At 37.8% G+C, this 12,639-nt stretch overlaps 1 protein-coding gene across 1 annotated transcript; it reads right to left on the reverse strand.

Moving 5' to 3' along the window:
• Window positions 1–3,820: 3,820 nt before the first annotated feature.
• Window positions 3,821–12,379, reverse strand: ttc16 (tetratricopeptide repeat domain 16). The gene is made up of 10 exons (XM_065284375.2): window positions 12,287–12,379; window positions 10,775–10,875; window positions 10,227–10,356; window positions 9,932–10,146; window positions 8,277–8,545; window positions 7,965–8,106; window positions 7,722–7,887; window positions 6,058–6,194; window positions 5,756–5,885; window positions 3,821–5,193 (listed from the first exon to the last, which is right to left on the reverse strand). The coding sequence occupies exons 2-10, from the start codon at window positions 10,849–10,851 to the stop codon at window positions 5,032–5,034; spliced, it is 1,428 nt and encodes a 475-aa protein (XP_065140447.1). The 5' UTR covers window positions 10,852–10,875; window positions 12,287–12,379; the 3' UTR covers window positions 3,821–5,031.
• Between the last annotated feature and the right edge of the window lie 260 nt (window positions 12,380–12,639).

Here is a 12,639-nt window from a genome sequence, read left to right on the forward strand (position 1 = left end):
TCCGGGGTTACGTTTTTGGTAAAGGTTCTGTGTTCAGAAGGAAAAACTTCTCATCTATACAGAACATTCTTCGCTTCACAACCCCCGCAGCGTTGGTCGTTTGGTCCGCACCACGTGATAACTGCCATTGCGCACACACACACACACACACACACACACACACACACACACACACACACACACACACACACACACACACACACACACACACACACACATACACGCACGCACGATATCCGCTGGGGGTTTTACGATGTTACGATCTTAAACCTAACCTAATATCAGATAATATGTTCAAATAGTTTATTTTTATTTTATTTAGTAAAAATTAAGGTTTACCTATTTAACGTACGCCCGTGATTTTAATATTATGTAGAACCATGTCCTAGCTGTTGTTGTGTTTATGGACGCACACAACCATGTTTAACAAAATGTCAAATTTGTTAAATGTTTTGTCTTTAAAGCAATGATTGTTGTCACGTATGTGACAACCTGGTTTATAACAACATCAAACGTTGATAAATAATATTTGCACCCGTTTTGTTGTCCTCTAAGGGCTAACACAAGGGTTTATGTCATCATAGGATGTGTGATAAAATGTCTTAAAACTTCTAAGTTTCTTTAAATTACGAATAAGAAATAACATGCTTTAATCTGTATCTGAGTAATGAAGCCTGAAAATCTAAAATAAACCTATTACTTTTTGTCAATGGGGGCTGAGTTTCTTTTATTTTACCAACACTCCCTCTGTCCAGACATCTGGGGGGATTGTCTGTTGGTTGATAGCGGACTGGTGATAGAGAGAGAGAGAGAGAGAGAGAGAGAGAGAGAGAGAGAGAGAGAGAGAGAGAGAGAGAGAGAGAGAGAGAGAGAGAGAGAGACTGAAACTGTTCGTCCAAACAACAAACTTTTTCCACATCAATAAATATGTCGAACACTCGCAAAACAAGAAACACCCACTGGAATAACATGTTCAAGAACCCTTTTATTTTGACAAATGTGTACCGTGTTACATTTATCGTAAATAGACATGTACACTTGGATATTAGATGACATTAATGAATTAAACTCAGAATAGGGTGAAATGTCTTAAAACGCTTAACGCCAGATATATGAGCGCATCAGCGTACGTTTTCTGGCAACGTTGGTACACGCATTCACATGTTTTAATCAGAGACTTTGGTTAAAGAAAGTCCCAATCTAAAATAAAACCCCTATTATACCGGAGCGGACAGAATTACATTTTATTGTGTAATAAACACATATTCACAGTTGATTTTAAGATGTCATTAATTTAAAACAAACTCAGAAAATGATATGAAAGTGTTTTTAATCGTTTAAAAGTTTCTTAACTGTGGATATGAACACTCATCCGCGTATGTTCTCTATTATATACGCCAGAGCGCGATCTAATGGTGTGATCAGAATACTATGTCTGAAAAGATTAAACTTTTATTTAGTTTAAAATAAATAGCCTTTAGTCTAAAGAATGTGTTATTGGTGTCCCCGGTGGTTTTGGCACTGTTCATCGCTATACCACTGCTGAATATTTCATTAAATAATTTGTTACAAACAAATGCTTTATTTTTGACAGAGTGTCCATATTACATTTTACCATTACAGTTTTAAAAGACTCTACCTAGATTACAAACTGACCCTGCTGTGAAATATCTATCACATACGGTCATAAGTTCAGCATCAGAAACTTTGAGGCTGTTCAGTAAAATATAGCTTATAGTTAAATAGATAATAGTACATTTAAGGTTAACCAGTTACAACTAAAATATTTATTCTTGCGTGACTTTACAGAAGTCTCTTGCCAATACAATCGTATATATCAAACTATATTTGTCATACACGCAGTCAATTGACATAAAATCTAAAATAATATTTTATTTTTGTCAGAGCAGACAATGTAAGACTCTTTGTATAATATACACCTTTTCACACATGGTTTTAAGAATCATTTAATTAAAAATAAAAACCTCCTAAGATGGATGAACACGTCTTTAATCTTTTAAAAGTTTCTTAACGTCAGATATAAGGTCTCTGTCACCATCGGTGCACATATACACATGTCTTAATCATAGCCATGATTAAAGAATCCTCTAAATCTAAAATAAAACTCCTATTTTGCCATAGTGGACAGAATTACATTTATTAACTTTAATTTAAAACGGCATATATGAACACTCACCCTGCGCTTTGTCAGGCACCGCCGGATCTTTAATACGCGTGAAACTATAGAGCAGGTCATGAAAAGATTCACGGAACTCATGAATCGTTTAAAATTGTATTTAGTTTAGACTTTTGTCTAAAGATTATAGTATTGCCGGCTCCGAAGGTTATGGCTCAGATCATTGCTTAAACTATACACGTATACGGAATATTTCATTAAATAACTTGTGATGTTACAAACAAATGTTTTAATCGTAGCATTGTTCATGATTTGTCTAAATCTAAAACAAATTCCTATTTTGCCATAGTGGACAGAATTACATTTATTAACTTTATTTTAAATGACAGATATGAACAATCACCCGACGCTTTGTCAGACACCGCCGGATCTTTAATACGCGTGAAACTGTAGACCAGGTCATGAAAAGATTCCCGGACTTCGTGAACCGTTTAAAATTTTATTTAGTTCAGACTTTGTGTCTGATCAGAAACTATAGCTCGATAGAAAACATCGGCTTTAAGCGTAGCCAGGTACATCTAATATATATATATATATATATATATATGATTAGTGATTGCCTTTAAATAAACTTATGCTGTTGCAAAACTTTAGATTCAACAACACACCCGCGGTGTGAAAGTCAGTATTGAGAAGCGCACGGGGCGAGCAAAGGTGGGAGGTTGGTTGAGATCTGACATCAAATGTCAATAAACAGCAAATGTCGAAACACGAGCCGTCATTAAACATGACACCATACGCTTGACATAAAACACACTCAGGAAAAACAATCACTCTAAATGACCGGCAATAAAACCATTAAATACTTTCTGTCTAAAGTTGACAACTTGTCCAGATTTTGATTGATGGTCCCGCCCCCCTGTCAAAGGGTCATAAAACACGACCTGTCAACGGGTGGGGGAGGGGGTCATAAAAGTTTGACGAATGGTGGCCCGTTACAACTACTCACCGTCGTACACCGTTTATACAGGCGCTGCAGCTCCCCTTGTGTTTTTTAGAGAGATATGCAATCATTGCGGTGATCTGAATTCAAAACATGTTTTTAGAAAAAAAATCCAATATTTTGTAAAAAGTGTAAATAGTTTGGACTGACATTTTGTTGCTTGTACAATATTTTTTGCTTGGTGCCATATTTAAGTGTTTTGAATCATTTTCGAATCAATTGGTTCCGTTGATTCCCATCACTATGCATTTGTCCCATAGTCTGTAATTGAATTCGCAACATTAACATGCCCTGTGTCTCAATTCGTTCCCTAGCTCCAGAGGTCATGAATCAGTATACGGTGTAAGCAAATTCGGACACTGGTAAGGACCCTAGCTCACTTGATATTAGGACACTGTTCACTTATTTTTCAGTCACGTGGCTGCTTAAGCGCGTTGTGATCACTCACAGCTGTTACTCATCAACAACCGGCAAAACCAACATCTTAATTTTAAACAGTACATTGTGAAAAACACTGTCATTATTCTCTTACATATCCGTGCATAAAATTGGAGAAATATAATTACATTTTAAATATATATATATATATATATATCATATTGAGTAAATTGTGGTCCCTTACTGTGTAGCGATGTGTGTTTATATTTAAAACTAAAACAAATGTTTGTCTTTATAAAAGTTCTGTCATATTTCATAAAGTTTATTTGGATCGCATGTTGTTAAGGGAACATAGGGATCAATGCTCACTGGTTTTGCGTTGCATTGTGGGAATTTTTAGCGAATGAACCAAGCGTGCCGCACAAGCCCTGAAAAGTGAAGCCAAAACGTCTCGATCGCTCCCCAGTGACTGGTCCCAGTATATATCATAAACCCCGCCTCCCCATGTTATTCAATGGGACTTGAGACCAACTAAAAAAATTAATTACACTTTAATTATCTTTTTTCCGAAGCTGGTTTCTGTCATTTATTGTAGTTTTTATCACACTGATTTAAATTCAAATGTTTGTTTTTAAAATAGGTTTGTGTTTAGTTAGTTATTTAATGATATAAAAACGGTGGTGTCACGTCATGATTGACAGCTGTGATATCGTGTGATATGCGCATTCTGCGAGAGCGAGGGCGGGGTTTTGATTTCGCGGCTTCATTTCCTGCTCACTACTGCGCATGACTGGTCCCGAAATCGCTACTGCGCAGACTCAAAACCCAAGATGTCAGCGCCATATCGGGACACTAGCGGCTTCACTTTTCACCAATGGAAGGGAGCGAACAGGCGTCGTCCATCTTTTTTCACAGTCTATGGCTTAAATATATAAGAACAGGAAGTAGATGTAGAGTGACAGAATGGTGTCCATAGTCCTGATTGGGAGAGGGTGCTAATGGTGGTGGGATCAATGGGAAAGCTCCCATTCATTACACCTATTATTGTTACAAACCTGTATGGCTTGCTTAAGTTAAATGCAAAAGATGTTAGTCTTGCTCTTTAACAATTAAAGTAAATGGGCAATTTCTGTATACCTTATTATTATAAGTAAAGTTTTTACCCATAGTGAAAACTGAGATGTCAATATCTCAAACACATTTTTAGATTTTTTTGGGAAAAACCGTGAGGCTTGTGACTGTCCCATAGACCCCTCCTACTTAGTCCTTCAGTGCACGTTCATGAGCAGAATATGGCGATTGCTGCTGACGTCACCTGCTGATCAGGTAGTTCAATGTTTTGATAATAAATGCATTCTCTGAGAAATTATATTTGTCAAATGTTACATCCATAACGCTGGAATTGCTCCTTTATTTTTAAGAGTGTATGCTATGCTAGATGTACTCCACTATTTCAGCTTGGTTTGGGAGAAACAGATTGTCCAGAATCACCGAGACTGATTCCAGCAGATCTTTAACAATTAAGCCCAAGGCCCTTAAATTTCCTGGACACGGTTGCTAACAGTGGATCCTGAGTGTCAGGGTGTTTACGTTCACGGGGCACAGGGGCCAGACGTGGCCCATCACGGTGCAGGGGCCGCCTCTGATGCAGGGCTTTCTTCACCGATTCATTCAACTGACACCATAAACACAAGAGATTAACATTAGATTTTGCTTTTCTAGGAATGCAAACACATTAACCTGTAATTTTATAATATTTAACTGGAACAGCGACAGTAATTCATTATTTTAACTGCAGGTTTTGCAAATTGTTTTGGTTTGAAGAAACATTGTTTCGAATAATAAATGAGCTTTAAAACACTTTCCAAATCATTTTCCAAAAAACAGTTTTTGATTGGGTACATCCAATTTGCTTCACTCTTTCATAAGAACAACACACTTTTTTTGGAGAAATCTTTTCTCTGGAAACTAAACTTGAACGTTTACACAATATATTTGCTATTAAAGTTTTTTTCTGAGCCAAGATAATAAAACTATTTATTACCAAACGTTTTGTTTGTTTTTGCCAATTTTTTGCTTTGTAGTCTGCAGTAATAACTGTTAATAATGGGTCTTTGTTTTAACAAGACCGCATTAGTAATGTTTGACTGACTTTTTAGTCAACACATATTTTCCTAACAGTGTTAGTCATTCAAATAGGCAAATGCAATCTTTTATGTGTTAACCGGCATCTATACCTGTTGTTTGCTCTTGACTATGCAGTCCACCTTAAATAACTTCATCTTTTGCTCTGGACCACTAACCAGTGAGGTGTGAGAGCCAGTTTGGGATTGGCTGTCATTTTTGATGAGGGCCCACTTATCCAACCTAGTATAATTGTAAAAAACATGATTTACTTTTTGGACTATTTGTCTTAAAACTCAATGCAAAAGTCTCACAAAATGTTTTGAGTATATGAGAAAAAGACACATTGCTACAGTATAGCACGAAACGTATAACTAATAATTTCATAAGCATGTTGATCAGTACGTTAACAAACCTTGACACTTTTGAGACTGCTAGTTTAAAAGCTTGAATCTTTGCCATCAGCTGTTTTTTCACCGACTGCGCAGTGGCACAGGACATGATGTCAGACAAGCAGCATCCTGGGAGCAGACGCAACAGCAAAGCCACCACCTAAACCAAGACACAAACATTTTCATCTTGATTAAAGATGTTCATCAGTATTCAAGTGATTATTGACATTTCCTTCCTGTTTTCTTGTTGTATAATCATGGATATAATCATAAATAAGTAGTTTTTGCAGCTCAGTTGTTAAAACGTTGCGTAAGGAGCGCAAAAGGTCAATGTTCGATTTCCAGAAAGCAAATATGCCATACTTATAAAATATATAGCCTGAATGCCCTGTCACTGGGTAAACTTTTCTGATTAAACTTCAACTTTTTTGGTTAGAAATTAAAGTCGCCATGAAACAGATGTAGCAATTGTCTTCTGTACCCTACAGCTGAGTGAAACAGCTTCTAAAATTAAAAAAATTTAGGGCAGGACTTAATTTCGTCCATCGAGAACAGATTGGATCGTTGGAAATTGGGCCGCGTTGCTAATTGGTAATTGCTGTGATCTTTTCCCAAGTCTCCGATAGCCCTGTCCTCATGCCATTCCTTGGGACAGGAAATAGAGGTCGAAAATAAGGTATTTCAATTACTGACTGTCTGATAACTTTTTAATTGCCATTAAAGTAAAATTACTAAACAGAAGAGCGTAATAAAAATGCTTATTTACAAGAAAACGTCAGATGCACTTACCGTGGGTTTACCGCATCTAGTTTTCCGCTTTAACATTTTGAGTTTACTCGTTTCATTCGCGTGTGAAAGCCGCACGTGAAATTCTTTTCAAAGGCATTCACGTGGAAATTCACGTCATGGGAGGGGGTTCTGCTACTCCACTACTAGAGCAAGCTCCTGACTGGTTAACACGGCAAGTTTTTTCGCCAAAGTTTAAATTTTTCCGCGGCTACGCTCAATTTCCGCCATTTGCGCGAACTAAATGCGCGAATGAGGCGGAATTGCGTATACCGCGCAGCACTAAATGCCTCATTCATGCTTCGAGACCTCCAGACGCACGTCAACGCATCTTTACATTGACTTAACATTGAAATCACTCACGCTTAACGCCTACACCACGGCTGGTTTGAACGCAACATTACCGTGGGTTCACACCAGCTGCGTTTAAGGCATCAAATTCGCGTGTACCGCGTCTAGTATACCGCTTGAACGTTTTGAGTTTACTCACTTAATTCACACGTGAAATTCTAGTCATTGAGACATTCACGGGGAAATTTGTGTCATGGGAGGAGCTTCTGCGACTCCGCTCGCTTCCTGTAATCACCTCACTACTAGAGCAAGCTCCTGATTGGATAACGTGGCGCGTTTTTCAACTCGCACGTAATTGCCTTAACGTTGAAATCACTCACGCTTGACGGCTCTACCGTGGCTAGTCTGAACGCAGCATTAGAGGGTTTTGCATCTGAACTCTATACGTAGTTGCCTGCAATTTCATGATCAAACAAATAGGGCGATAAAGAGGCACACATTACAGATTGCAGCTTTGATAAAATTGTATAAATCCATCAATATAAATAATTTCGCTGTATTTTATTGGTTGCCTGTCCTATATTTTACAGTGTGGTAACGTGAATCTTGCCTGGTCATTGGTGGGATCCAAGATAAGAACTCTGATGGCATCCTGCTTCACTTCTTCCAGTTTGTCAGTTTTGCTATAAGCTTTGGCTCGATTTTCATAGTACCGAACTGCGGTTGGGTTGTACTTTATAGCTACAGAAAACAGATCTGCTGCCTCTTGGTACTTCCTAAAAAAATGAATAAAAAGTAGTATCATACAGGTAAAGAAATATGTGGTCAAATGCGTACATGTATTTAAACCCACTTGTCGTTGAATCTGTGCAACCCCAGCGCGTTGTGAATGACAGCGAGTCGTAGCCAGATATCCGTGTTGTCGGGATCCATCTCCTCTGCTAGCTGATAATCCGCCAATGCAAACATCCACTCGCACTGCTTAAAAAAACAATCTGGAAACCAAGGACACACAGAGAGAGATTTTCTCTGGATGATACACGTTCTGGCTGTTACTTTAAAAGACACGGCCCAGACATTTCTTGAATTCTTTTTTTAATTCAATAAATCTATTTGAGAGAAATATCCCAGACCTCATGCCATTCAAAGTCTCAAGCCAACACACCTCCTCTGTTGATGAACAGCACGCTCTTGTCTTTCTGTTTCTCTACGGCCTTGTTCAGCAGCACCACGGCTTCTCTATACAAACCCTTGGAGAAGCACTGAACCGCGAAATCGTTGAAGGTGAGCACCAGCTGGGTTTGAGCGTCGTCTTCTAAAGACTCCTGCATCTCACCCTGAGGTGCTTCTTCATCAAGCCCACACAATTCGACAGCAAGAACAAAGTCCTCGATGGCAGCAGTGAAGTCTTTCAGGCGGCGATACAGAATTCCTCTGCAAAAATGCAGACGTGTACTTTATCACACATTGTGGGGAGACCGGGGCAAGTTGTCACACATTCACTCCAGCAACCTTTTTTCAGGGTATGTTTATTTTTTGCGAGTATGTGCTAAGTGTGCAATGTATGGGCAGATATCTTAAATCGTTGTTCACAATAAGCTACTTAAAAATTACTAATATTGTATGAAAACTTGCCGTCATTCATTCTTCACGCAGTATGGGGCAAGTTGTCACAGTGAAACCTGCCACCTATTTCACAAGGTAGCAATTCATCTCAGCAACTTTTGGGCCAAAAAGAACTGTTATTAATATGTATTTATTATGGCTGTCAAAAGATTTATCGCAATTAATTATACAAAATAAAAGTTTTGTTGCAGAATTTATGTGTAATTTTATATATATATATATATATAGTATGTTACGGTACACACACATATACATATAAATACATATATACACACATATACACACATACACACACATACACACATACACGTATGTATGTATGTATGTATGTATGTATATGTATATATGTATATGTGTGTATATATGTATGTATATATATATACACACACGTGTATGTGTGTGTGTGTGTGTGTGTGTGTGTGTGTGTGTGTGTGTGTGTGTTTGCAATGCTACAGTGATCATATATGTGTATATATTTTCAAAAACTCTTTAAAAATGTAAACTGATGTGTCAAGTTTTTAGGGTAAACTCGCCTTACACTTGAGCAATAGCAGGAAACTGCATGATATCCTAAACCTAAATAAATAAAATTAAATCCTCATTTTTTATTTTAAAGATATTAGTCTTTTTACTTATTTCTGCCTAAAAAAAACCCTCAAGATGTGTTTAGTGCCAAGATAGGTCATACTAAACACTGACGATGCCTAAAGAAGACATTTAGTCCTGAAAATTTTATTTTTTTTGTACATATTTCCTGTATTGTTTGTATGTTAATAAAAAAGATTGAAAAATGGATGGACATTTAAACTTTTAAAACAAGTCTGGTGGTGGTGACCTAAGACTTTTGCACAGTACTGTGTATATATTATGCAAACACAAACTTTTATTTTATGCGGGTAATCTTTTGAGAGCCCTAGTATTTATTTGTAACATATAAAGCATGTGTGACAACTTGCCCCAATCAATCAGACTTTACTGAATAATTTCCTTGTCTTGAAAACACAGTTTAAAATAACCCTCATACTTTGCTTTGTTGTATATTTCAATGTTTTTAATTACTTTCCATTATTATAAAATGTGAAAAATAGTAATAAAGAATTTATATGTGTGATAGTAAATTAACTTATGCTGTTTGCCGAAACATCATCTTTATTCAACCCACAAAAAACAAATCTCATCAGACCCAAGCCTTACCTAAAGAGAAAGTACCGTGCTTTACCAGGGTTATAGTCCAGTGCAGTGTTTATTTTTCCCAGTGCATCTGTAAGCTCTCCCATTAACTCTTTATCAACAGCTGCACGATGGTAATGTTCGGCGCTCTCCTGTAGCCTCTTCAACATCACGAGTGCCTCTGGATATCCCGGCTTTAATCTGACTGCTGATCTTAGGTCATGATAGCACAGTGTCATCTAGAAACACATACAGACCCAGACCGTTATATAATAGACTCTTAAATGAAAAAAAAATTCTTAGTGATGTGAAAAATGACCTGATTGAGCTGTTGGTGCAGTCGGGCACTCAGTACGAAGAGATCTGCTGAAGGGTCACCAGTTTTCAACCAGTTACCAACCAGCCGAAGACAGTCAGAGTATCGGCCCAGTGCACTCAGACAAGCCAAGCTATGAATATATAGTAAGGAAGAGCATGATGGAAAATTGTTGTCTCTCTATGATAGCCCTGAAATGCATTTGTGCACTGAAAAAGGCCTGAATGTAATTGCATTGCATTAGTTATCAAACCAATCATATATTTTATATATTTTTTTATACAAATATAAGGTATTTTTCTTTTGGACAGTCCATAGAGTACGAAAGATTTTTTTTCACTGCTAATTGTATATTTTTTATACTTTTTTCTAAGCCAAACGACTGGCAGGAAAGTCATTTTTGGTAGATATGCACACAGTTTAAGAAAGGATGCAGCGGCACCTAGTGGTGATTTTTCCTACTTTCACTTGTATTATGACATTTCTAGGTCTATTTGACTGCAATACATTTTGGGATTTTACAGTAAGTATCGGCTGATAGCTGCACTGACCTTCTCATATGATAAAGCTGGAAAGCAGGTCTGATTTCTGCTGCTCTTGTAAAAGACTCCAGAGCCTCCAGGAACATCCCCAGATCATAGAGACACTGACCCTGCAAGAACGGTACAAACAGGCACACACAAAACATTTTAAATCATTAAAAATATCCATACTATCTCAGTCTGGTATTTTCTGATTTTTACTGGTCTGGTGCCAGTCTAGCTGGCAAAACCTGAATGCCAGCACGGGTGTCTCGGCCACAGCCAGCATGGACATTTTCCACATGCGTTCTTGTTGGTTAGCCTAAGAAAATTAGGACCACCAGCAACCCTATGCGCCATTTAAAAAATCAGATATTTTATCATGCTTCATTTGTTAATTAATTAAGCAAATAAAGCAACAGCCCCTACTAAAATGAGAGTTACCCAAAAAGTGCATACTTAATAGACCATACTTAAAGGCCTATTGAAGTGCCTTGAAGTGTGCAACTTTGGCCCTGTCCCAAATGGCACACTCCGGACTTGTGGACTTTGCCGGAAAAAAAAGACAAATGGGACACCCTATGGACTTATAGACTAAGCGAGCATGCACAATTTAAAGGTCACCTATTTTATTGCTAAAAAAACAACGTTATTTGTGTATTTAGTTCAATCTTTGCGTTGTTTACGGTTAAAAAACGTACATTTTTGTAGCTCCAGATATCCCTGTCTTCCTGAAGCGCACTGATTTTGTACAAACCTCATCAATCTGAAAAGCTCTGTGTCCCTGATTGGCCAGCTAATCTGTACTTTGTAATTGGCCTGAATACCTCTGATGTCAGCCTGAAATGTGACGCTCCTTACCATGTTTGAAAGCTTCGCTCACAATGCAACACGACGCTGAGTCCAAAGCGGGAGAAATTATGATAATGTCGGTCTTGTCCACGTCAACAGGCCCAGGAAGTAAACTGTTGCTACAATCTGTGTGTTTTTTTTAGTCCAAGAAAAGAGATTTAAAAAGAAAAAATCTCGTCCCCATAACTATTGACCAGGTTGGAAGTTTAGGCTAGTTTTTTTTTTCAGTAGGGTTACTGAAGACAATAATACATCAATCTCCCAGTGCGTGATCCATTTAATTTACCACAACCTGGAAAATTGCCATTAATGGGGACATATCATGAAAATCTGACTTTTTCCATGTTTAAGTGGTATAATTGGGTCCCCAGTGCTTCTATCAACCTGAAAATTTTGAAAAACATCAGTAACTTAGTTTTGGTAACCACTCTCTGCAAGCATGTGAAAAAATAGGTTGTTGAAATGTGGCTCCCCTTGTGATGTCAGATTCCCTGGAAGTCACACCTCACACCCACAAAGTGGCAATTTTAACATGTTATAATACATTTTCTATATGGTATCCTTAACATAACTTCACATACATACTCTGGGGACACCAACGATTTATTTGACATCTTTAAAAAATCTGAAAAATGTCCCCTTTAATAGTTATACCTCAAATGTGATTTCCAACCGCTGTTGTTTATGTACCTGCAGATAGTAAATGAATGCTGTCTTTGACAGTAGACCTCGGTCTGTGGTTCCAGCATGCAGGCGTGTCTGTAATCCATCGCTGCTGACTGGAAGTCACACTGCTGTAGATAAGCTTCTGCTCGCTTGACATAGACCTGGGTCTGCATATGAATCAAACATAAAACACGGAGATTTAACCAAATAATTACCTTATCCCAATACCGTACAACAAATGCATATTCATGCATCCACCTGTTGTGGCTGGAGCAGGATGGCCTTTGAGAAACAGCACACAGCTTTCTCAAACTGAAACTGCGACATGGCATCTACACCTGCTTGATAACTGGATAAAGAATAAATCAGAGCAAGAC

The sequence above is a fragment of the Paramisgurnus dabryanus genome, chromosome 5, assembly GCF_030506205.2.
Source record: "Paramisgurnus dabryanus chromosome 5, PD_genome_1.1, whole genome shotgun sequence".
Taxonomy (NCBI): Eukaryota; Metazoa; Chordata; class Actinopteri; order Cypriniformes; family Cobitidae; genus Paramisgurnus; species Paramisgurnus dabryanus.